This window comes from Annulohypoxylon maeteangense (genome assembly GCF_022496945.1).
Source record: "Annulohypoxylon maeteangense strain CBS 123835 unplaced genomic scaffold GGS22scaffold_18, whole genome shotgun sequence".
In the NCBI taxonomy this organism is placed as follows: Eukaryota; Fungi; Ascomycota; class Sordariomycetes; order Xylariales; family Hypoxylaceae; genus Annulohypoxylon; species Annulohypoxylon maeteangense.
In genome coordinates this window covers 276,040-297,331 of record NW_025953265.1, presented here as the reverse complement: position 1 = coordinate 297,331, position 21,292 = coordinate 276,040, and the positions used below count along the sequence as shown (strand labels likewise).

The window sequence follows — 21,292 nt, the reverse complement described above, 5'->3', positions numbered from 1 at the left end:
GGGTAACCTAATCCAAGATCCAAGTATTATTTGAAATGGTCGAACGGATTGTTCTGTATGATTGACGTCTAAACGCATCAAGTGCCTAATACTTTTTTCTTTACGAAATCAAGCCGACCTGTAGGACACCATGCACATCTCATAAAGTGAGATTTTACAGCTTGTTGACGCCCAAACTCCTTATGCCCTATGCGTATAAGCCGTGCCCCCAAACGCCTGGCGGTCGTAAATCATGCATATGCCACCTAAAAGCCTAGTAGCTCATGAGAAATGAATCCCCTCCGCGTTGAAAGCTGCAAGAAGGTGGAGGAAGTCATTCTCATCACACTTCCCACTTCTCTTATCGGCCAGTTCGGTCACATCTTCGAGGACCTTTCGGACCTTCTCCTTCACCAATAAGGCGACTCTCGTCTTCTTCCGTTTGCTTTTCGTCTTGGGTATCTCGCTCCCAGCCGCCTTCAACTCCTGGAAAAACGAAGGCGTATCGTCGTTCTCCGCATCAACATCCATGATGCCACCCCATTCGCCTTCGTCCCCGGCGCTCGGCTGCGCATCTCCATCCATCTCCATATCGTCATTCTCATCTTCCTCGTCCTCCGCCACGGTATCATCGACCAGGATATCATTTGTGGCACACCACAACCGGTAGTTCCGTTCTACCATAGCAAGAACCTCCTTATTCCCCAACCAAGAAGCTCTGAGCGTCTTATTCCTTCGGTTAAAACACACTCTGAGCATGCCATCCCACTCCGTAAAGCTAATGTTCGGTCGATCGGACCCAAGCTTCGGCTCAATGCGCACCACACTAGAATCAACTTGCGGGGGTGGTCTGAAGTTATTCCGCCCGACTTTCAAAACATGCGTTATGCGCGCCCAGAACTGCGCGTTCACCGACAACCGGCAGTACAGGGCGTCGCCGGGGCGAGCCGTAAGACGCAGCGCGAACTCGCGCTGGAACATGAGCACGCAGGTGCGCGGGGGGTTCGGGAGGGAGAGGAGCTTGAATACGAGGGGCGAGGAGATCTGGTACGGTGTATTGGAGATGCACACGTCGAATTGCGGGAGCGTGGTCTTGATCACGTCGCCGAGAAGCACGTCGAGTCGTTTCTGCTCCGGCTTCCCTTGCACGCGCTTTGTTGTCTCGGCGGCCATGCGGGGGTCCATTTCTACTGCCTGTTTGGGGATGCGATTAGTTCGGCGGTCTTGGGTACGGGTTTATATTGTGGTAGTGTAATGTGGGCGGGAACTCACGATCACTTTCTTCGCCTGCTCGAGGATTTTCACCGTCAAGTTACCGGTTCCTGGACCGACTTCGAGGACGGTATCTGTTGGCTTTAGGTTCGCCTTGTTTACTATTGTTTCTGCGATACCCGGGTTCTTAAGGATGTGTTGGCCGAAGTCCTTGCTGAACTTGAAGACATTGTTGGCTGCGGCAGCAGCGTGTTTAGCTGGTCGTTCGTAGGGAGTCGAACTTGCGTTTCCGCGCTTAGCGGTCTTTGCTTTACCCATCTCTGCTCCTGACCTCGAAATTGGGCCGGTCGGTCGAGGAATATCGGGTTTGTATAGGAAATTCGCTGAACGGACTTTTATAGAGGGGCGGAGGGGCAATGCGATCGCAATTGGGAACTTGGGAACTTTTTTTGTTAAATTTTGGTGTTGTGGCTGGAGCGTGGCTTGTTATCGTTATCTATATCCTTGCGACAGTCACAGTACATATGTACCTGGTACCCCTGCAACTCATCGCGCCTAGTCCGCGCCTTGCTTTCCTTAATAAATTTATAAATTTAGAGCTTTCAACTTCGAGTATAATCAGCTTCGAGGCGACCATTTTCGCGCTACATACTCTATTGAACGACTATCTATACCATATCACAATCTCATACAGCTACTCGAGTAGAAAACGCCGTTCCGGATTGACTTCGATTGCGATCGGTTACCATGACTGGGCGACGTGATTTCCTAAGCCAGCCGGCGCCAGAGAACTATGTCGCCGGTTTAGGACGTGGAGCTACGGGCTTCACCACGCGCTCAGATTTAGGTCCTGCAAGAGAAGGCCCATCCGAAGATCAGATCAAGGAAGCTCTTGCGAAACGAGCTGCGCAACTAGGATTTAGCGATGCGGCACCAGCCAAGAAAGATGAAGAGGATGATAACGATGAACGATACCAAGATCCGGATAACGAAGTCGGTCTCTTCGCCGGTGGAGTTTACGATAAAGATGATGATGAGGCCGACAGAATATACAGAGAGATAGATGAGAAGATGGACAAGCGGCGGAGAGCTAGAAGGTTAGTACTTCCTCTTTAAATTCACCCTTTACCCCCAGCTAGTTCACAGTTCATCCCGAAGTTAGTTTGAACAGATTACCGACGATTGTCTTACGCGAATAGGGAAGCCCGTGAAAAGGCAGAACAAGAGGAATACGAGCGCAAGAACCCCAAGATCCAACAGCAGTTCGCCGACCTGAAAAGAGGACTAGAAAGCGTCACAGAAGAAGAATGGGCGGCGTTACCCGAGGTTGGTGATCTTACGGGGAAGAATAGGCGAAGCAAACAGGCCCGACAGCAACGTTTCTACGCTGTCCCAGATAGCGTATTGGCTGCTGCTGGAAGCGCCGGCGAGCTTGGAAGTACCGTCATGGACGACGGTGGAGCATCGTCGACGGGTGGTTCGAGTAACCAAGATGGAACAATGACAAATTTCGCCAAAATCGGACAAGCCAGAGACAAGGTTCTTCAAGTCAGGCTTGACCAAGCCTCACAAAACGGAAGCGCTACATCGGGAAGTGCCACGAGCGTCGATCCTAAAGGCTATTTAACTAGTCTTGCGAAATCTCAGCTACCAGACAGTGCGGCTCAAGTAGGTGATATCAACCGAGTCAGAGAACTACTTGAATCTGTTACGAAAACCAACCCTGTCAATGGACCTGGTTGGGTAGCTGCGGCTCGTGTCGAAGAACTTGCCGGTAAAATAGTCGCGGCTCGAAATCTTATAGCGCGAGGCTGCGAGCATTGCCCCAAGAACGAAGATGTCTGGCTTGAGAATATCCGACTTAACGAGGGACGTAATGCCAAGATCATTGCTGCACAAGCGATCCAGAAAAACAACCGTTCAGTGCGGTTGTGGATTGAAGCGATGAAATTGGAAGATGATTCTAGATCCAAGAAGCGAGTTATACGACATGCTTTAGATCATATTCCCGAATCAGAGGCGTTATGGAAAGAAGCGGTAAATTTGGAGGAAGAGTCAGATGATGCCAGGCTACTCTTGGCTAAGGCTACAGAACTTATCCCATTGTCGGTAGATCTGTGGCTGGCTTTGGCTAGACTAGAGACTCCGGAGAATGCGCAGAAGGTGTTGAACAAGGCACGTAAGCATTGTCCAACTTCGTATGAAATTTGGATAGCAGCTGCGCGATTGCAAGAGCAACTTGGCCAAGGAGAAAAGGTCAACGTTATGAAGCGTGCTGCGCAAGTTCTCGTCAAGGAGTCGGCAATGCCAAAGCGGGAGCAATGGATTGCAGAAGCAGAGAAATGCGAACAAGAAGGTGCCATAATCACATGCGGCGCTATCATTCGGGAAACACTCGGCTATGGCCTCGACGAGGACGACGATCGCAAAGATACTTGGTTAGACGATGCTCGTGACAGTACTAATCGCGGCATGTACGAAACTGCTCGCGCGATATACGCATATGCGCTTCGAGTATTCCCTACGAGTAAAACGATATGGTTGGCTGCTGCGGATCTTGAGCGAACGCATGGCTCGAAAGAGGACCTATGGCAAGTTTTAGAAAAGGCTGTCAATGCAGTACCTCGTAGCGAAGTCTTGTGGATGATGCTCGCGAAGGAGAAATGGCAAGCCGGAGAAATCGACAACGCGCGACGTGTTTTGGCGAGAGCTTTCAAGCAGAATCCTAACAACGAGGATATCTGGCTGGCAGCCGTCAAGCTCGAGGCCGAGAATGGTCAAATCGACCAGGCACGAGGTCTTTTGAAGACTGCACGTCAAGAAGCTCCGACCGACCGTGTCTGGATGAAGAGTGCTGCATTTGAACGACAATTAGATGATCTCGATGCAGCACTAGACCTTGTCCAGCAAGCTCTCAACCTCTTCCCTGCCTCGGCTAAACTTTGGATGATGAAGGGTCAAATTTACGAAGACCTAGGTAAGCCGCTTCAGGCTCGCGAAGCATACAGCACAGGAGTGAAGGCAGTACCGAAATCCGTACCTCTCTGGCTCCTCTACAGCCGTCTAGAAGAAAAACTAGGCCAACTTCCCAAAGCCCGGTCAGTTCTCGATCGTGCGCGCCTCGCCGTGCCCAAGTCAGCCGAGCTATGGTGCGAATCTGTGCGGGTGGAGAGGCGGGCGCAAAATACGAAGCAGGCCGAATCGCTTATGGAACGGGCACTCCGCGACGTACCGAAGCCGGAACAGGGCGTACTATGGACCGAAAAGATATGGCACCTGACGACACGGCCACAACGCAAGCCCCGCGCTCTCGAAGCTATCAAGGAGGTGGACAACGACCCGGCACTCTTGACAGCCGTCGGACGCATCTTCTGGGGCGAGCGCAGACTCGAAAAGGCACAGAACTGGTTCGAGAAGGCGCTGGTCAGAGATCCGGACCTAGGCGATAGTTGGGCTTGGTACTATAAGTTCCTGTTGGAGCACGGGACGGACGAGAAGAGAGAGGAGGTTATAAGTAAGTGCGTTGGCGTCGAACCGAGGCACGGCGAGGTCTGGCAGGCTATTGCGAAGGACCCCAGGAATGCGAGGAGGGGGGTCGAGGAGGTTTTGAAGCTTGTGGCTGCTGAGCTGCATTAGGGGGTGTTCTGGAAGGAAGAGTGAGTAGGAAAGTTAGTAGCTAGAGGAAATATAACAATGAATTTTGATGTGATACTCGTGCTATCACGTCTCTGGTGAAAGTTGTGAGAAAGTGTTTTATACAGGTACATATGCTCATCAACACTTCAATCCATATGAGAACTTGAATATGACAAATAAATAAGAGGGATATCTATGCTTGCTATACATATACCACATGGCCAACCCATGCAATCTCGTTCATTTTATGTTCATATCGTCATACCATCTCAAAGCTTCCAAACTCGTCAATATCATGCCCTCGTCTTCCACACCAATCCAACCCATCACCCAAAATAAAGTGATATGGGCAAGTGATGATAAAGCTGGTAATCAAACTCCTGGCTCCATTCCAGCACAAATACTTTCGTCAACGCAACCACGGCCTGCTTATCCAACTCCTTTACATCCCGAACATTCCCCCTCCAGAACGACACCTCATCCAACTTCGCGATATCCCAGTCCCCGACATACACCGCCACAACATCAGTCACAACCCTCACCGAATCCCCTGAGTTCCCCCGCCCAGCCATAATCGCGCTAGATCCCATAAACCCCATATTATTCCTCACAAAATCCGCATCCCACCCCCTCGTGCGCAACACATCCCCGTGCTTCTCCACGGTGTTCCTAATAATAGACGCCAACGCAGCACGGTGTAAATCCATAACCGGCTTAGAAAACGCGAGAAGTATATCCCGCAGCCCGCGGTGCATACTCCACGACAGCGAAGTCCACGGAAGACAGTCCAGCGCGTGCAGCAGGACATCGACTTCAGGCGCCGGAACCAGCATCCGCACAGTAAGCTGTCCGTCCGCCTTCCCGGGGAGATCCAACACCACATCCCTCCCACTATCGGTCAACAAAAACCCGCTCTCATACCCATTATGCACAGCAGCAGCGAAATCCGACTCTACACCAGTCTGTTTCCTCGCATCCAGGAAATCGACCTCAAACGCTTTTCCACCCATCATATTAAACAAATGGCGCCCCGAATGCGCGCCTTGGAACCCCTTAGGCGAGTACTGCAACCGGTAGTCGCCGGCGGGTTTGCGGCCGCAGAAGCCGACGGCGAAGGCGGAGGTGGGGGAGCTGACGACGCCGGAGACGATCTGCCCGCACCGGTCGACGCGCAGGGTGAATGCGCGGGGGAAGACTTCGGATTTCCCGATGCTGTCGTGCGCGGCGAATTTTATTATGGCTTCTTGGCCTATGGGCCAGGTTATGTCTGGGAGGTGTTGGTTTAGATACGTATAGAAAAAAGGTAAAGGAAAAGGGGGGGAAGGAGACTTACACCACTGCCCACAATACGACGCGTATCCGGCACGAAACCCCGTGGCGTCACTATACTGGAACACAGGGCGTCCATTCGTCACCGCGAGCATCGTAATAAGCGTGGTGCGCGAAATGACAATACACGCATACGTCTGATGTCTCTTCAACGACCTGCGTTCCAACTGGGACCAACTCGCGCTCTTCCCCACCGCCAACACCTCCGCGGTATCTACACTCCCATCGCTCCCCGCGCTCTTCGGTCTTCCTCCTCCTCCCCCGTTCAAACCCCCTTTTTCAACAACCCCGGCGCTGGAATACCCATCCACGAGTCCCCCTAACACAGGCGCTTCGTGGTTGAACATCGCGAGAACAGTAGACCACCCCGCCTTCCCCGGCGCCACTACCGGGATGCGCGTGACGTGCAGGACGTTAACGCCGCAGAAGCCGTCGGCCATGCGCGCGGCGATGACGGGCCCGAGGGGCGGCGGCTTCGCGATCCGCCACCACGGGAACCGCTGTTGTCGCTGGAACCATATCCCGAGATACTCTGCTGTGCGGTTGGCGTGGTATGGGTCCAGCTGGTCGTTTATGGCGCTTGCCTTTTGGTGGGTAAGAGTTAGTGTTAATAGGTACGGGTGCTGGGTATAGGAGGAGAAAGATAGGAGGGGAGGGCTTACCTGTGAGATCAACCCGCCTAGACCGACGGCCGTGGCGCCGAACGAGAGCCAGGCTGCGGCTAGGTTGGCCTGGTCCATTGTGAGGGGCTGGGGGTGTTAGTAGGGTACGTAAGTACGGATATAATTATATATGACGGCTTAGAATACACCAATCACAGCCATGTAGGATAGATGTGAAAAGCAAGTAGAGATAATAGGTTTCACAAGAGGAAGAAGCCGTCGAAAGAGATACATAATATATAGGTATGTACTGACCACTTTCAGCCGGTCCAATAATTTACGGAGTAGTCCTACGGGGACTTTGTATAATAAAGCAGTTGTGGCTGTGTTAGTATCGCTCATGGTCTTCTGTGTTATTACACTTTGCAAGGCAAGGACCCGTTCAGCTCGACGGCTGGGGATGTGACTCTTCCAGGTTCTCGCCTGTGCGGTCAAGGGTAAAGGCTAACGCGGCCCGCATGTGTGGGCGGCTACTCCAGTCTGTAGTATACACCTTCGTGCGAACACCAGCCCTGCCCACACGCGAGATACGCGGTTTTTTGGTCGAAGTCGAGTGGGGGAATTCTAGAGGATCATCGATCCCGTGTTTCATGAGATACAACAGTATCCGTCTCGTCGCAGATGACAGGTAGTTTGCCACATTGATCGTCAACTTTGACTGCTTTGGTAATCGATATAATGTCGTGAAACATATGACGGTCCAGATGAGCTAGGGGAGCTGTTACAGATGGGGAATAGCTGAGTGGATGCTCCGCCTATAGGGCTTATGATTCCAGCGCGATGTAACCCTACATTTCGGACTCTGCTATCCATACTTTGGCCCCCAATTCCTTGTTTGTCCAGTCTCACGCGGTGCAATTCAAGGCCAGGCTCCCTCTAATATCAGACGGAAGGGGTTGGCTACCCGACGGAAGGCTCCCGTGTCTCTATTACCAATGCCAAGATGAGAAACGTAATATTGAAAAAATATATACTTGTCTATCTGTATTAGTGAGCAGTTACAACAGAATAGACAAGTGATTCGGGTAGCGAAATAGGCGATGTTCCGTTTCCCTAAGTTGTAACAGTCTCTTGTTAGATCAAGAACTTACCTACCTACAAATATATCTGAAGTTGTTACTAAACTATTCTAATACCACCATTAAGTGTCTAGAGCCTCTTTTCTTAATCTCTTCAAGATCACTCAATAAGAAACAGCAACATACGATATCACCACCTGCCATTATCAGCAGGCCTTTCATTATATTAGAAGGTTAGGTATCTTCTACAGTATTCTTCATAATCCGTAACAATTACAGATGCGGACCCCGTTCCTGCTTGGGTATCTGGTGCCGAGAACAATAGTAGTAGTGGTACTGCTGCCGCCCTGTCTAATGCCATATTCGTTAAATTTAGAAATAAGAAAACAAGTTCCCCCGTCCCATTTTTATGTTTAGGGTAATAAAAAAAAAGGGGGGGGGACAATAAACCTCATAAAACAAGAGGTCTCAATATCTGGGGTATTTCTCTTTTGTGTCCATCCTATGCAATGAATATTTTATTGGGTACCTCTTGGTACCGTATGCCCTTGTTCTGTTCAAGTAAAAATCTTAAAAACCATTCTTTCTGGACTTTGGGAATATCAATAACACCTAAAAGGGACAACCGAGTTCATGTGATCCCCTAGTCTGGGATCTAAGCCCAAGGCCTCGTCGTATGTCCCTATTCGAGGATCCAACGCCTAGCTCCCGCTTTATGCCATGCCATACCTGCTCCATATACAGAATCGCGTGAAAAGTACAAATAAAATGGTGTGGTTTGTGGGCTGGTGTGGCCCATGTCGTCGATACTATTGTATCGCAATCTCGGTCTCGTTTGGTCGGAGTGATGGGTTATTCGCAGAATTCGGCTTCACAACTGTCTTTCCCGAGATCGCTACGTTTCGAATCCTCTGACTAAGAGGTAACGAATACTTCAGAACTCCCTTGACAATCAACGTAAATTCGTCCGAAATAATGCGTTCCCATCGCTCCGTGCCACTGTCGGTACTATTACCAGGTCGGCTTAGACGCAACGAGCCGGTAGAGGTAGAAATGCTGCCTTGGAATAACGATCCCTCGTAAGTTAGGGGACTGTCGAAAACGACGATGTTTCCAAGACGCATATTAGGTGAACTATCTTCGGGAGGCGGATCGCTGTCGTCGCGGTCTCCCGGTAGTCTGATGACTGGCGGATCGTTCTTCGGATCGTCTAGAGTTCCAAATTCATCTCCGCTAGGGTGTCGCCACCATTCTGAGTCGGTACCGGCGTGCGGGGACTTCGCAAAAATCTCCAAGTCGGCGGTGTCTATCATTACAACAACGACATTAGGATTATGCGCTCTGACGGTAATGTCCATCATCAGCTCCTGCTCGCTAGCTAGGACGTTGCCAATCTTGACAAGTTCAATATCAGTGAGCGGTTGAGATGTTGCGAACATAAACCCGAGCGCTCCTGTGAGAACAACCAATAACATCATGGTAAGAACCAGGCAGCTAGCAAACCGGGTAAGGAATGATGGTCGTCGCTGGTACGTCTGAGCCTCGAGGTTTCTCGAGTGAGGATTTCGTCGACTTCGAGTAGATCGGATAGATCGAGCCGCACCAGTCAAGAGAGGAGTTCTCTCGTCATCGGCGCCCGTCGTCGTATCGTCCATGTCGTAGGTGCCAGGTAACGTCATTTGCCGTTTACTAGATGCCCAACCCCGACTTGTATTAAATCTAGGGCTTGGTGGATTGGATGACTGTCTCGGATTATTACTCGAGAATTTCGACTTGGTCGCACCAGGAAATGGCGATTCGTTGTCGAATAAAGAGGTGTGGTTGCTACTATTATTCCGACCCCAGCGGCCGGGGTGATGGTGGCGGCTGGTACCTCTCGCAGATCCAACATTGCTTCGGCTCGTACCTCGGCCGTCGTCGTCTACGAGAGGCCCATCAGTTCCGCTGCTGGTGTAAGTATTCACGAATTTCATATTCTTCTTCACAGGGATAGTAGGGGGGCCAGTTTCCATCATGCCTCCTAGTGATCGCATGCCACTCCGATCGACCTGACTAGCCATGGAAGTTGCACTCGGTGTGCGTGAGTGATAACGACGAGGGCGTTCGCCTATATCCGGTGGGTTCGAATCGTATACGAATGTCTCGTCCGAATCGGAAGAGTTGGCCTCTTCGACCGCGCTGGCAACTTTGGCCTCGAAGATATCTGCTTTAGAAGAAGCTGGGTAGGGTGTTAGTATATTGTTCAAACGGTCGGTTATACTTGAAAGCCAACTAGGGCTTGTTGCTGTCTGTGTCTGTGTCTGAGGAGTTGTGTAATACTGGTTGTAAGAATAGACGCTATGAAATCTGTTGAAGTAGGTGTGGAAAGACGATCCTTGATCGCATCTTAATTGTGACGATAATTGTGCATAGGATGATTGAGATGACAGTGTCATTGGAACTGTCTGATACGACAGGACATGCCGTAGCTTGAATGCCGGTTCTTGATCGGGAGGCTCACCATTGCCCGAAGCAACAGAAGCAGGTTTTCTTGTGTGCTTCTTTTTATCCTTCTTTGGTTTAATTGTCTCCGAACTTGGCTTCGTTCGAAGGCTTCCATTACCTCCTTGACCTCTTACACTAGGGGCCAACGAAATTCCCGGGAGATTGTTTATTTGTTCCGTTTCTACGGTCATGTTCCTCGAGGAACTCTCGGCGGAAGTCGGACCCTTACCACCAAATTTGATCGCGGTGCTCGACTGTCTGCTGTGGAGAGAGGGCGTGGCTGTGGTACTCGTCCTTCTCGGGTTCGTCTTCGCGTTCCCACCATCGCTCCCGCTCTCGCTGTTAGTGCCATGCTGACTAGACTCGGCCTTCCTGACCGTATTCCAGGAACTCTTGGATTGCAAAGATGACTGAGCAGCGGCAGTCTCGGCAAGTTTTTCGATTGCTATATCTATACCCGGGCGCGGCGTATTGGGTTGGCTGACTTCCTGGACGGTCTCTAGAGTTGAGGACCCATTGCTCGGCCCACGAGCAGGAGTTCTCATACCCGAAGACAGCTGCGACTCCTCTGTCTCGTTCTCGGAGGCAGACTGGGAGGCAGATTCTAAGCTGGGTGAGGGTGTGGCTCGCCTAGCATTTATGGCGGATATCTCGAGCTCATTCCGCGTCGACGATTCTGCACCTGCAGGTCGGCCAATATTAGGAGGCGGGGATTTCAACCGAGGAGATACAGGCCATCGAGGTGCGTCCTTCGATAACTCGGATGCAAGGGCAGCTTTCTGCGGAACAGGAGCTCTCAATACAGTTGTCGGGGTTGATGGAGGAGGAAGTGATGGCGTATTAGTAGAAGAGAGTTGTTGTCGTGGGGTCGTAGAGGGTGTTTGGACGTTAGGTCTAGTTCTAGACGGGCTAGGGTTCTGAAAGCTGCTCTTGCGCGACCTAGCTGCGGGTGACGAGGCAGAACCACGACTTGTTCTGCCTGTGTTAGCGGAAGGACGTATTGGTGACGGATCTCTCGATTCTGTCGGGGATGCTGTAAGAGAAGTAGAGGCCGAAGTCCATTTGGACTGTTGGGAGTCTAAGTGTGCACTTGAAGTGGCTGATGTGTCGTTGTCAGCGGAGTTTAGACTGGACAGGCTGGTGTCCATAGCAAGAGGATTGTTTGCCATCTTGGTAGCTGGTTGGCTGGTCGTCGTGGAAGATTATCGGAGCCGGCGCAAACAATGGAACCACGTCTACTGCGGGCATGCCACGAAATACCAGGAATAGGATTAGCTCGGAAGTATAACGGCTGTGCTTCCAGAGAGGATGATCATCGTGATGTGGCAGCAGATTCGCATGCGACTCTCCTTCCACACTGGATAAATTAAATGTATGTCCAAGATTTAATGTTGCACAAATGAGAACCGGTCGACTTGGTTAAATCGTGTGATGGATATACCAGTTTGAACCCTGATGCGCGGATTGACGAATAAAGTCTGGGACTGTGTTGCGTGAATGGTTTCGTCGGGATGCAAAAAGTCTGCAAACGCGGGATTGGACGCGGAGACCAGAGACTAAAATGTGTAAATGACACAATCGTGTGGAGTGTTGCGGGTGTAGTTTAAGGTGTACTGCAGATGCAGAAATGAGGGATGGAGGGGGGTCACTTCAACTTGGAAGTGAATGACACTGAATGACACTGAATGTACGAAGTACAGCGTAGTAATAAGTAAAAAATTGGAGAGTTATAATGGATATATCAGATAGAGGAAGGACCAGCCGAAAATCAATCTTCGGAGGATACCAGTAGTTGTTTGAGTGGTCAGAGGTGTTTGGGTGCTTTGGGAAAAAATGAGGCGTGGATGAGGAACAGGTTGATTTGTTGATGAGTGTGAGGGAACATGGGGAGTCGAAATGTATTGGATGTTCAAGTTTCAATGTCCCGACATCTTTTGGGATTTTGCTTTGCTTAAGGTCTGGTTGAAGGTTAATGATGTATTGCACATGTATTTCGTGTGTTTTTTTAGGTGGGTCAAGGGGACAAATAGGTACGAATTCATGGATCAACTTGAAGTTGAGTACTTAGGTACGTATCCTGCCTGCCTACCTGTATCCACCACACCGTCCTACCCCTGTTGCAACCCTAGGAAGGTACAACTTGTGCCTAGATTATTCCATGCACTTTATGTACTACTTTTATGCATATTCGCATACATACGGTACATAAGTCACATAAATCACATTGAATAATCCCAGATCAAACATCAAGAAACATGAAATTTATATTGTGGCAAAAGGTAGACACATCATAGATGCATTAGACATGTTAACGTTACCCTCTGAAATTACTACTACTAAGTAGTTGGCATGACTTACCTAGATATTCTTATAAATAGGTACATATCTAAACGTAATGTATTAATGTGAGAAAAGATTTTGAAGGAATGGAGGGAAAAGAACAAGTCATATTAGTCACTTTTTGTACGGCATTTCCCCTGCCCCGAATAAGCTTGATGATAGCTAAGCCCAATTCAACGTAGATATGAAAAGGTGTACATTTAAAAAGACTATTTCGTAACCCCAGTCAGTGAGGTGTCTTTTTAAAAATAGGAATTCACTCCTATCCCATTTTATCAACTAATGGTACGGGCTGTTACGGGTTAGAAAATGTCATTTGTCAGAAGTTAGCCTCCAGGAATTAAAGTGATTCCAGGGCTGTAGTTAAATTACATAATCTGTTACTTGTATAAATCGAGCTCAACAATCCGACGAGCCTCGGACACATCACTAAAATAATATTCAAAAGCCGAGACAATAGTCAACCGAAAGGATTATGATGTAGTACCGGCCACTTACACACAAGCAGATAGTCGGCACGAGCCCCGAAGCAAGTGAGGGTTTTCAGGGACTTACCATGCCCTTTGGCCCTGAAGCTAAGCCGGCTGTAGCACAAACCCATTCCCCAGAAATCTATCCTAAAGTGGGACTTTCGCCTTACAATCCGCCTAGGATAGTTCATATGAAAGCGGTGACACGAACCACACCAACTGCGAGAGATGAATAAGTACCTAAGTACATAATACTGCTGCTTTGAGAGGTACAAGACCTCCCACCCGTCCACAACATTTGAACTTACGAGTTATTAGTAGCAGTTGAAATGTTTGAATATTGCCACTATTACGACAACTCTACAGAAGATACTGCGAAATACGAGCTTTAAAGCTTCATCCTATGAACTTTCGTACTGACTACATTTACATGCTTTGACGTTGTGCAACCATCCATAACGTATGGCAAAATGATTCTACACCTATGAACATAAACCTTTATAGGAGAGAGGAGACAGGATAATTGATACCTTGAGTAGGTAGGTACATTATACGTGCATGTAGGTCTTAAGAATTGATGCGGCAATATATGTACATACCCTAAATTCTAAGATGTGATAAGCATTTGGAAGCCTCGGGAAGGAAGGAGATGTTCAGGAACACTCGTGCAACTCGCAAGTACCCGGCAAGATACTTCAAAATTCTCTAGCCGATACTTGAAGCTACTAGCATATAAACTCCACCGTCAACGGTTTCGGAAGTCGACTAGAGGTACCTTCCGGTTTGACCGCAAGTTATTTTGTACGGACATTTTCCTCCACACCGTAGACCTAGCTGCCTAGCAGCCTTCGCCAGTGCAGCGATCCACTTCACTGGATCCCGGAGGCCACGCCCCGTCCTTTCCAACTTCTTTCCATTCGGCTTCCAGACGAATTATTTTCTTTCTTTCTCTCTTGATCTCCACTTTGCTTCCCATCTTCCACCCATCACTGATCGCACCCAATTGATCGTTGACATGCATGTCTTGCATATCCCCACTAATACACAATCTAAGGAATACACAATCCTGTATCTCTCGTCCTCCTTGTCCTCTTGTCTACCGCCGCTTGATCAAGGAAACCGAGGGGTTCATTTCAGTTTGCCGTTTTGCTTTGTCTCGCTCCTTGTCGATCTAAGCGACAGAGCTAATAAACAGACAAACAGCGGTCTACCGCGACCTGTGGCTTTGACTATGGCGGTATTATAGAGCCTGAGATCCTACAGTGTACGTTGATTGTCATTGTCTTAGGGAAACGGGTTGTAACAGGCACAACCCGCAGAGCTGTAAGATGGTGTGCCATGTACCTAAGGTATGTACCGAATCCAGAAAACAGAAAAAGCAAACCAAGTTGCGACCAAGGGCTACGCTACTGAATGAGAGTCTCCTTCGATAGGTACCTAGCTGCCTAGACGAGTACCTACCTACCTAGTAGGTAGATTGCTTTTTCCCGAAACGGTTCATGTTCGATGGATAAAAATCAAGAAAGGTGCGAAATAGCGCTCCTTGTCACGAATTAGGAACGACTGAACCAAGAAGGCTTCGGCTTGGACTGTATTCAGCCTTGCATCAGCCTATGGCGACATCGCTTTTTCAATAGAACCCTTGGAACCCGGCAAATTTGGACCTCTCAGAGATCGACATGTGGACGACCTACTGACTACTACGCACGCAAATGCTTCGGCTGATGCGTGTCTTACAGGACGTGACCCTGCCAGCTCAATCATCTAGCATTATCTACCAGGTACCGTAACCCTCTACCTCCAAAGATCGAGGTATAGGGAGCATCGCATATGCACAAATTCAATTTGGAGTTCCGGACTTGGTAATTGGTATGACTTTATCTTACAGTCATCGCGCATGCTATATATTGATCTGGTCCTCTAAAACCTATCCTACGAAGCTTGCAATATACAATTGCCTTCTTGGGGAAACAGAAGAGAGACCGGTCAGTTGATGACGAATCGCAAAAGAAGTTTTTTTTTTTTCTCGCGCAACTTAGCGAGAAGAGCCGAAAACTACCTGGATATGCCTGGACATATTCCTCGTGAGCCGGAAGTCGACGGGACGAGCCGACTATCCGGGTATTTTTAATCCGATTGCCCTAAAGATTTAACTACTATTAATAATACACACAATCCATCCGCCCCTCGTGTCTATGATCTGACATGCGCAAATAGCCCTGGACCTCCGTCGTGATTTCTCAGTAATGCGGGCGTGCGCTCCCAACCAGGACCGGCAACCACTATTATGTCAGATTTCAAACCTGGCAACCTAAGAACTGTACCTCATAGACATAATATGCGGGCCGTCCAGATAGATGGGGGATCTATTTGCTCAGCCCAGAATCCTGCCCTGTCTTATCTGCGCAGTATCATCAACCGCAAAAGACCAGCCTAGAGTACTTGGTCTGGTTGGTCGAGTGGTCATCTGCGCAGGAACCCGTCATCCCCATAGGTCCGGTCGATGCCAACATCCGTCAAAAGGATGTGCGCAGTGTGGGGGTGGTCGATTCCATTGGAGCTTTGGGAGTATGAGACCAACACGTGTACTTCCATCCTACCTCCTTTTTATATCCTACCTTAGAGAAAGCCTAACCCCGATCGATGTTGATGATAATGAAAGGAGAAAAAGCCTAAAACGGGTGACGAAATATCACTTCTCTTCTCGTCCGTTGCTTGAGATGATCCCTCCCTTACCGTCTCAGTAACCAACGACTTGGTGTAATGTCTCTCAGCGTGGGGGGGTAACATTGCCGCTTGGACTAGTAAAGATACGCAGTGCGGCTCTTTGATAGGGAGACCCGGAACCAGAGGATACCATTCTGCGCTCTTTTTTTACGGCGTCCGGGCTTTCACCGAGGACATATTCCTAGGTTATTATAGTAAAAATTAATAATCCGTCCAGGTATTGGTCTCGAACTGGTTAGTATAATCCTTTAGACCCTTCGCTGGACGAGGATCGGTCTTAAGTCCGGACATTCTTCCAGAGCTTCGGTAGAGATCCGTGTTACCAACCATTTCGAAAGCCACATACGTATTATACACCACGTAGCTGTTTATGGGGTAGGATTTGAGCCATTTTCGGCGTTATGGTTACAACATCTCAGATTTCCTGCTTATTATATACTTACCTGTACTTCAAGACTCGATCGCTTATACTATGTCTACATACCTGTATGCTATGTGTGCTATATGATACTTACTAAAGACGAAGGGCTTACCTGTGGCTAAACCCGGTCTAGCTATAACAATGTAGTTTAGAAAAGGGTATAATCGTCGACGGTATTCCATGGCTTACCGATAATGACTTCCCAGTGGACGAATTGCCGAGTGATGATTCATTGGGCGGACGAACTATCATACGAGGTAATACTAACAGCCGACCGTACAACACATAGTATTGACTGAATAGGTAATCATATATCCCTTTTCAAGGAGGGAGTTATCCTGAGGGATATCTTCTACAACCGCGGAAAAGCCTGGGCATCACGATGACTGGCTCGGTTTACGCCAGAAAACACTTGTAGAACGTCATACATGATCTAAGTCATACCAGACAAGCCAGACTAAGTAATGTTTGAGCCCCTAAGCTTGAGGCTTTCTTCTATTCTCTAGCCATACTCCCTCAGGTTCTCTCCCGAGAGAATGTGATTCTTTTCCCGTCCCGGGTGAGATGGTTGAATGAAAGTCTCATCCGCACGTAATCTTCTGTATTACCTATACTTCCCCTCACCGAGCATTGAGACAACGATTCGGGCCTAGAATCTTAGGTAGGTATATAAGGCGCTTAAGGGTGGATAGACAGTTGACATCCTAATCCATCATCATGACAAATCTTCTGGAATTAGTCGATTTACCGTACTAGTTGCCTACGTATACTATCTTCTGGCTGCCATAACTCCCATTTTGAATACATACCTAGATACGTAAAGGCAGCTGAGTTGATCACTCCCCCCATCGTCGGTATGCAAAAACCTAGAAGTGGCTGAAAAAAGTCCAAAAGCTGCACCCCAAAACCTTCTACATGTATGATATGGAACTTAGAATGATAGACCTACAAAAGCATAAAATCGACAGCACGGAGTAGGTGACCTGCATGAAGATTTCAGCCAAAGCGGCTCGGGTCTGCAAGTATATGTGCTAGTTACAAGATCAGGACAATGATCAACGTATATCACAAACGTCTCCAATGACGTATACTCACGTATACCTATGGAATAGAATAACAATATTTCATCGTACGTTGAGAGTAACAAGGCATCTGTTTCTAAGCGATCACAATACCGAGATCTATCCTACGAGACGAACACATTTTTCTAGACTGGTATATCTATCTCCGAGTCAAACACGATCAATCCCCCCAATATGCAAACTCAGGCTTCGGCTTTATGCCAACCTTACCTCGCCGCTGTAAATGCCGCAAAAAAACAAAAACAAACGCAATGCTTCAACCTAGATTTGGATCTCTCATACTTCCCTCCTCCATCTTCACTTCCCGCACAAGACATTACACATTACACGCCACGCAACAACAGCAGCAACGACGACAAAAAATATACACAAAAAAAGGAGCAACAAACAAGCATCAATATCGATAATAGAATATATCATATCATCTATATATCCCAGACCATCCCGGTCCGGTCCCTACCAGACCATCGCAGACTGAACTTAGGCCGTAATCGTAAGCAAGCAAAAAATAATAAAAAAGGAAGAAAAAGCTTTCTTCAATAAAAAAAAAGTGTAATAACAAGTTCATCTTTCATCTGTTTTCATCTTCAATGATTTGAGCATGTGAGTGTGTTTTGAGAGGTATAGCGTATCGGTTCGTCTCAATCCGTGTCATCCCAGACCGTTCGTCGTCAGTCAAGTTAGTTTTGATTTATTTTTCTTTTCGTTTCGTTTCCATGCAAGAGTCGTTTCGTTTGTTTTGCTTGTTCGTTCGGTCGTTGTCGTGGCAGGCTGAACGAGAGCAAGAACAGATATGCGAAAGTTTCTCGTATGCCTAGCTCGGGTTGACGTATCCCCTGGCTAGGCATGTATATATAAGTCCCATCATTATCCCCTTCACTCTCTCACTTCTCACTCTCTATCTTCATACTCATAAGTATGTATTTATTGTCTACCGCACATCCTCCCCCTCCTTCTTAGTCCAAGCACCCTGAGCCCAACCTAGCCACGAAGCCCTCTTATTCTGCTCGCGCTCCGATTCATTCTTCTCCTGCACTAATCTCAACGGGCGAGGTTTGTTTCCCGTCATCGTAGTACTCTTCTCTCCAGAGATACTGCCACTTCCCACTGTTCGGGGCGGGCTCTGGCTAGAGCTCGTCATCGTGCCTGTCGTTCCGTCCGCCGCCGAATCCCCGCTGACGCTGCTCGTCTCGCTTCGCATGCCGGGGAAATTGCCCGATGAGCCGTTATGTCCGATACTCGACGAGACTCTATTCCCGCCAAAGAATGTCTGTGAGTGGCGCGCAGATGATGATGCTGTGCTTAGCGTCGGGGAGAGCGGTCCATCGGGTCCCTTGTACATCGCATTCACGATGCCTGCAGCACCTGTTAACTGCTCGCTCATGGGGCGGCCTGGGATACGCCTGGCTGTACTATGCGATCTGCCCAGTCCCGAGAGTGGGATGCTGGGCGCAGTATCAGGGTTGTTAAGGACAGAGGGCAGCATAGCCATCTGCGCCTGGAGCTGGTGAGAAGCGGACATAGTCATGGGCCTAGGCTTAGGGCGTTGCGGCCCGCCAGTAGCGATGGACTTTGCGCGCTGGAGCAATGAGGCCCCAACACCAGGAGAGTCTGTAGGAGGTGGCGGCAGATCCTTATGGACATTGGCGCCAGGCTTGAAGTCGGAAGACTGATCGAGGATGTGCTCGAACTCTTGATGCTGAAGGAGCCGCTCGATGATCTTGTTAATATACAGCGTGAGGGCTTTGTTCTGGTCCTTCGCAGCCCGGACTTCGGCTTCTAGACGGCGTGTGGTATCATCCTCGGCATGTACTTTAGGGGATTCATCTCCGTTAAGAGCGCCTAGTTCATCGGCAAGACTGGCACCTGGTGTAGTTGGGTTATCGCCGGCGTTGGATCTACCTTCAAGGGCGTTCAGGGCATCTTGGTTAGCGGCCACATTCATGTAACTGAAATCACCCTTGCCGAAGTCGCCGTGGAGTGTCTTCTCCTGGAGTAGTAGCTGATACGACTCGTTATCTTCCATCAGCCGGGCGTTAGCCATGCGTGCCTCCATGAGGAGTCGTTCGACTTCATGTAATCGGCCACCGCCCTGATTCTCGGACTCGACAAGCTTAATCTGTGCTTCCGCGAGTTCGAGACGTAATGATTCGATCAGCTTATCCTTCTGCAACAGGAGCTTCGAGTTGTTCCTAGAATCGCTACGTTGAACGGAAGATGGTGGGGCGAAGTTCCCACTATCTACGCTAGGAGAGGAGTTATTTGCTGTCATGATGATGTCTAGGTTAGCGATCCATTGTATTGTAGATGTAAATCTAGGTGTAGATGTAGATGCAGATGTAGATGTAGATGTAGGGTGGTATAGATTGGGTACTCACATTGCCTTGTTGGGCGGTATTCGTCCTCTGCATTTCGTTGGTTGAGGGTCTCCTTTAGCCTATTAATAACGGCCTGCATCTCCTCTTCTCGGTTACCCATCTCTTCCTTTTCCTTGGTCATGGAGCTCCTCTCAGCCTCATAAATGGTCTCCATTTCGCGCATCTTCTTTGCCGTCTCTCTCTTGTCATTTCGAAAGCTTTCGATCTGCTCCTCATTTTCATGTAACCGATCTTCTAATTTGGCCTGTTCTTTAGTGGCATCGTCAAGTCTTGTCTGCAGAACCTCTGTCTGCTTTCTATATTGTTCGGATGTAGCATCGGACTTCTGTAATCTCTCTTTGAGGTCGTCGATTAGTGCGACTAGTTCGGCGCGTGCGTCGGCATTTCCATTCGTAGTAGAAATGCTTAAAGATGATGATGCTCTATGAGAAGCGGCGGCTCTGGCAGACATAGGTGTTCCACCTCGAATGGATCGTGTCCTCTGGGGCGTGGTGGAAGTTCCGTTGCCATTTGTCGAAGTCGGTGTGGACGCTCGAGGTCGTCCTGCGGGAGGTGCGTTCTCGTTAGAAACCCGACCCTGTGCCGCAGACAGCGGCCTCTTGGGAGTAGCGGACATTTGTTATTTTTGTTGAATGCACAGATAAAAACAAATGTATATACAGAATACTACTAGACGTAGTTATAGAGTGTATTGTGAATGAGACTCTCGTTGGTAGACTGTTGTAATAATTCGTAGATACGATAATGTGGGATGATACGTATGGTATGGTACAGGTACAGGTTAATGGTGTAGGATGAATGGTGAATGGTGAGTGGTGTATGTATGGTGTATGGGGTATTTGGTTGTCGGTTGCCAATTCGATCGGCGAAAAAAAGAATGGGATACTCGGACGGTAGGTTGGTATGGTTGGCCGGTAGACGAGAGTATGCACTTGTATGCACTTCTGAGACTGTTTTACTATTCTCCTCTGGTGATTTTGATCCGTCTATTGTTGTTATTGTTGTCTGAGTGGTTCTGCATTTGTGGTTCGTGGCGTCTAATGCACAAGAAATGCACAATAATCCGCTCTGGGACTCGGATTCTCTTGGAGAAGGTGAATTGTAGTGACCAGAAGCGACCTAGCGACTAAGACGGTCAAACAGCGTCACAGCACTTGTAAAAGTGTCCTTGCAGTCCTTGTAAAATTGTGTAAAATTGTTCGGTTCTGTAATAGGGGATTGGTCTGACGCGCTAAAGCGGGTTGAGCGCTTAACCTATTGGGAATATTCTCTGCAACTCAGCATGTAACTCAGCCACACGGATTCACCGTACTCGAGGGTGTGAAACCCTTACTTTCGAATAAATCAATCTTGCAGATGTGTTTAAGATGTGCTCAGCTTACTTGTTTCGCCTATACAAAGGTACCTGTACCTATTCAGGTACGAGGAGGCAAGTAAGTTTGATTCGCTCGTCAGAATACTAGGTAGTATATTTAATAGGTGCCATGTGATAATGGTAATGTTGGCTTTTTCGACTTTCGAGAACGATTAATATCGATGTTCTTCTTGGGACG

General features: G+C 48.7%; 5 protein-coding genes across 5 annotated transcripts; 1 reads left to right on the top strand and 4 right to left on the bottom strand.

Moving 5' to 3' along the window:
• Positions 1 to 261: 261 nt before the first annotated feature.
• On the bottom strand, positions 262 to 1,509 carry GGS22DRAFT_181494 (rRNA adenine dimethylase; the record flags this gene model as incomplete). Its single annotated transcript, XM_047963870.1, has 2 exons — positions 262 to 1,173; positions 1,252 to 1,509. 2 exons carry the CDS (start codon positions 1,507 to 1,509, stop codon positions 262 to 264), a joined length of 1,170 nt encoding a protein of 389 aa, XP_047815547.1.
• A 288-nt stretch (positions 1,510 to 1,797) lies between these two features.
• Positions 1,798 to 4,883, top strand: GGS22DRAFT_171673 (pre-mRNA splicing factor). Its single transcript, XM_047962644.1, has 2 exons — positions 1,798 to 2,288; positions 2,391 to 4,883. The coding sequence occupies exons 1-2, from the start codon at positions 1,939 to 1,941 to the stop codon at positions 4,825 to 4,827; spliced, it is 2,787 nt and encodes a 928-aa protein (XP_047815546.1). The 5' UTR covers positions 1,798 to 1,938; the 3' UTR covers positions 4,828 to 4,883.
• Positions 4,884 to 4,990: 107 nt separating this feature from the next.
• Positions 4,991 to 7,490, bottom strand: GGS22DRAFT_171667 (uncharacterized protein). Its single transcript, XM_047962643.1, has 3 exons — positions 6,819 to 7,490; positions 6,161 to 6,740; positions 4,991 to 6,094 (listed from the first exon to the last, which is right to left on the bottom strand). The coding sequence occupies exons 1-3, from the start codon at positions 6,894 to 6,896 to the stop codon at positions 5,154 to 5,156; spliced, it is 1,599 nt and encodes a 532-aa protein (XP_047815545.1). The 5' UTR covers positions 6,897 to 7,490; the 3' UTR covers positions 4,991 to 5,153.
• An 862-nt stretch (positions 7,491 to 8,352) lies between these two features.
• Positions 8,353 to 11,730, bottom strand: GGS22DRAFT_55314 (vacuolar segregation subunit 7-domain-containing protein). Its single transcript, XM_047967405.1, has 2 exons — positions 10,338 to 11,730; positions 8,353 to 10,055 (listed from the first exon to the last, which is right to left on the bottom strand). The coding sequence occupies exons 1-2, from the start codon at positions 11,488 to 11,490 to the stop codon at positions 8,647 to 8,649; spliced, it is 2,562 nt and encodes an 853-aa protein (XP_047815544.1). The 5' UTR covers positions 11,491 to 11,730; the 3' UTR covers positions 8,353 to 8,646.
• A 6,368-nt stretch (positions 11,731 to 18,098) lies between these two features.
• On the bottom strand, positions 18,099 to 20,462 carry GGS22DRAFT_55296 (uncharacterized protein). The gene is made up of 2 exons (XM_047967404.1): positions 19,740 to 20,462; positions 18,099 to 19,626 (listed from the first exon to the last, which is right to left on the bottom strand). Exons 1-2 carry the CDS (start codon positions 20,353 to 20,355, stop codon positions 18,293 to 18,295), a joined length of 1,950 nt encoding a protein of 649 aa, XP_047815543.1. The 5' UTR covers positions 20,356 to 20,462; the 3' UTR covers positions 18,099 to 18,292.
• Between the last annotated feature and the right edge of the window lie 830 nt (positions 20,463 to 21,292).

Coding starts and splice junctions, on each gene's coding strand:
- GGS22DRAFT_171673 (XM_047962644.1), top strand. CDS start 1,939: ATGACTGGGCGACGTGATTTCCTAAGCCAGCCGGCGCCAGAGAACTAT. Junction 2,289..2,390: donor AAGCGGCGGAGAGCTAGAAG/GTTAGTACTTCC, acceptor TTACGCGAATAG/GGAAGCCCGTGAAAAGGCAG.
- GGS22DRAFT_171667 (XM_047962643.1), bottom strand. CDS start 6,896: ATGGACCAGGCCAACCTAGCCGCAGCCTGGCTCTCGTTCGGCGCCACG. Junction 6,741..6,818: donor TAGGCGGGTTGATCTCACAG/GTAAGCCCTCCC, acceptor ACCCACCAAAAG/GCAAGCGCCATAAACGACCA. Junction 6,095..6,160: donor GTCGTATTGTGGGCAGTGGT/GTAAGTCTCCTT, acceptor AACACCTCCCAG/ACATAACCTGGCCCATAGGC.
- GGS22DRAFT_55314 (XM_047967405.1), bottom strand. CDS start 11,490: ATGGCAAACAATCCTCTTGCTATGGACACCAGCCTGTCCAGTCTAAAC. Junction 10,056..10,337: donor TTCTGTTGCTTCGGGCAATG/GTGAGCCTCCCG, acceptor CACCCTACCCAG/CTTCTTCTAAAGCAGATATC.
- GGS22DRAFT_55296 (XM_047967404.1), bottom strand. CDS start 20,355: ATGTCCGCTACTCCCAAGAGGCCGCTGTCTGCGGCACAGGGTCGGGTT. Junction 19,627..19,739: donor ATACCGCCCAACAAGGCAAT/GTGAGTACCCAA, acceptor TCATCATGACAG/CAAATAACTCCTCTCCTAGC.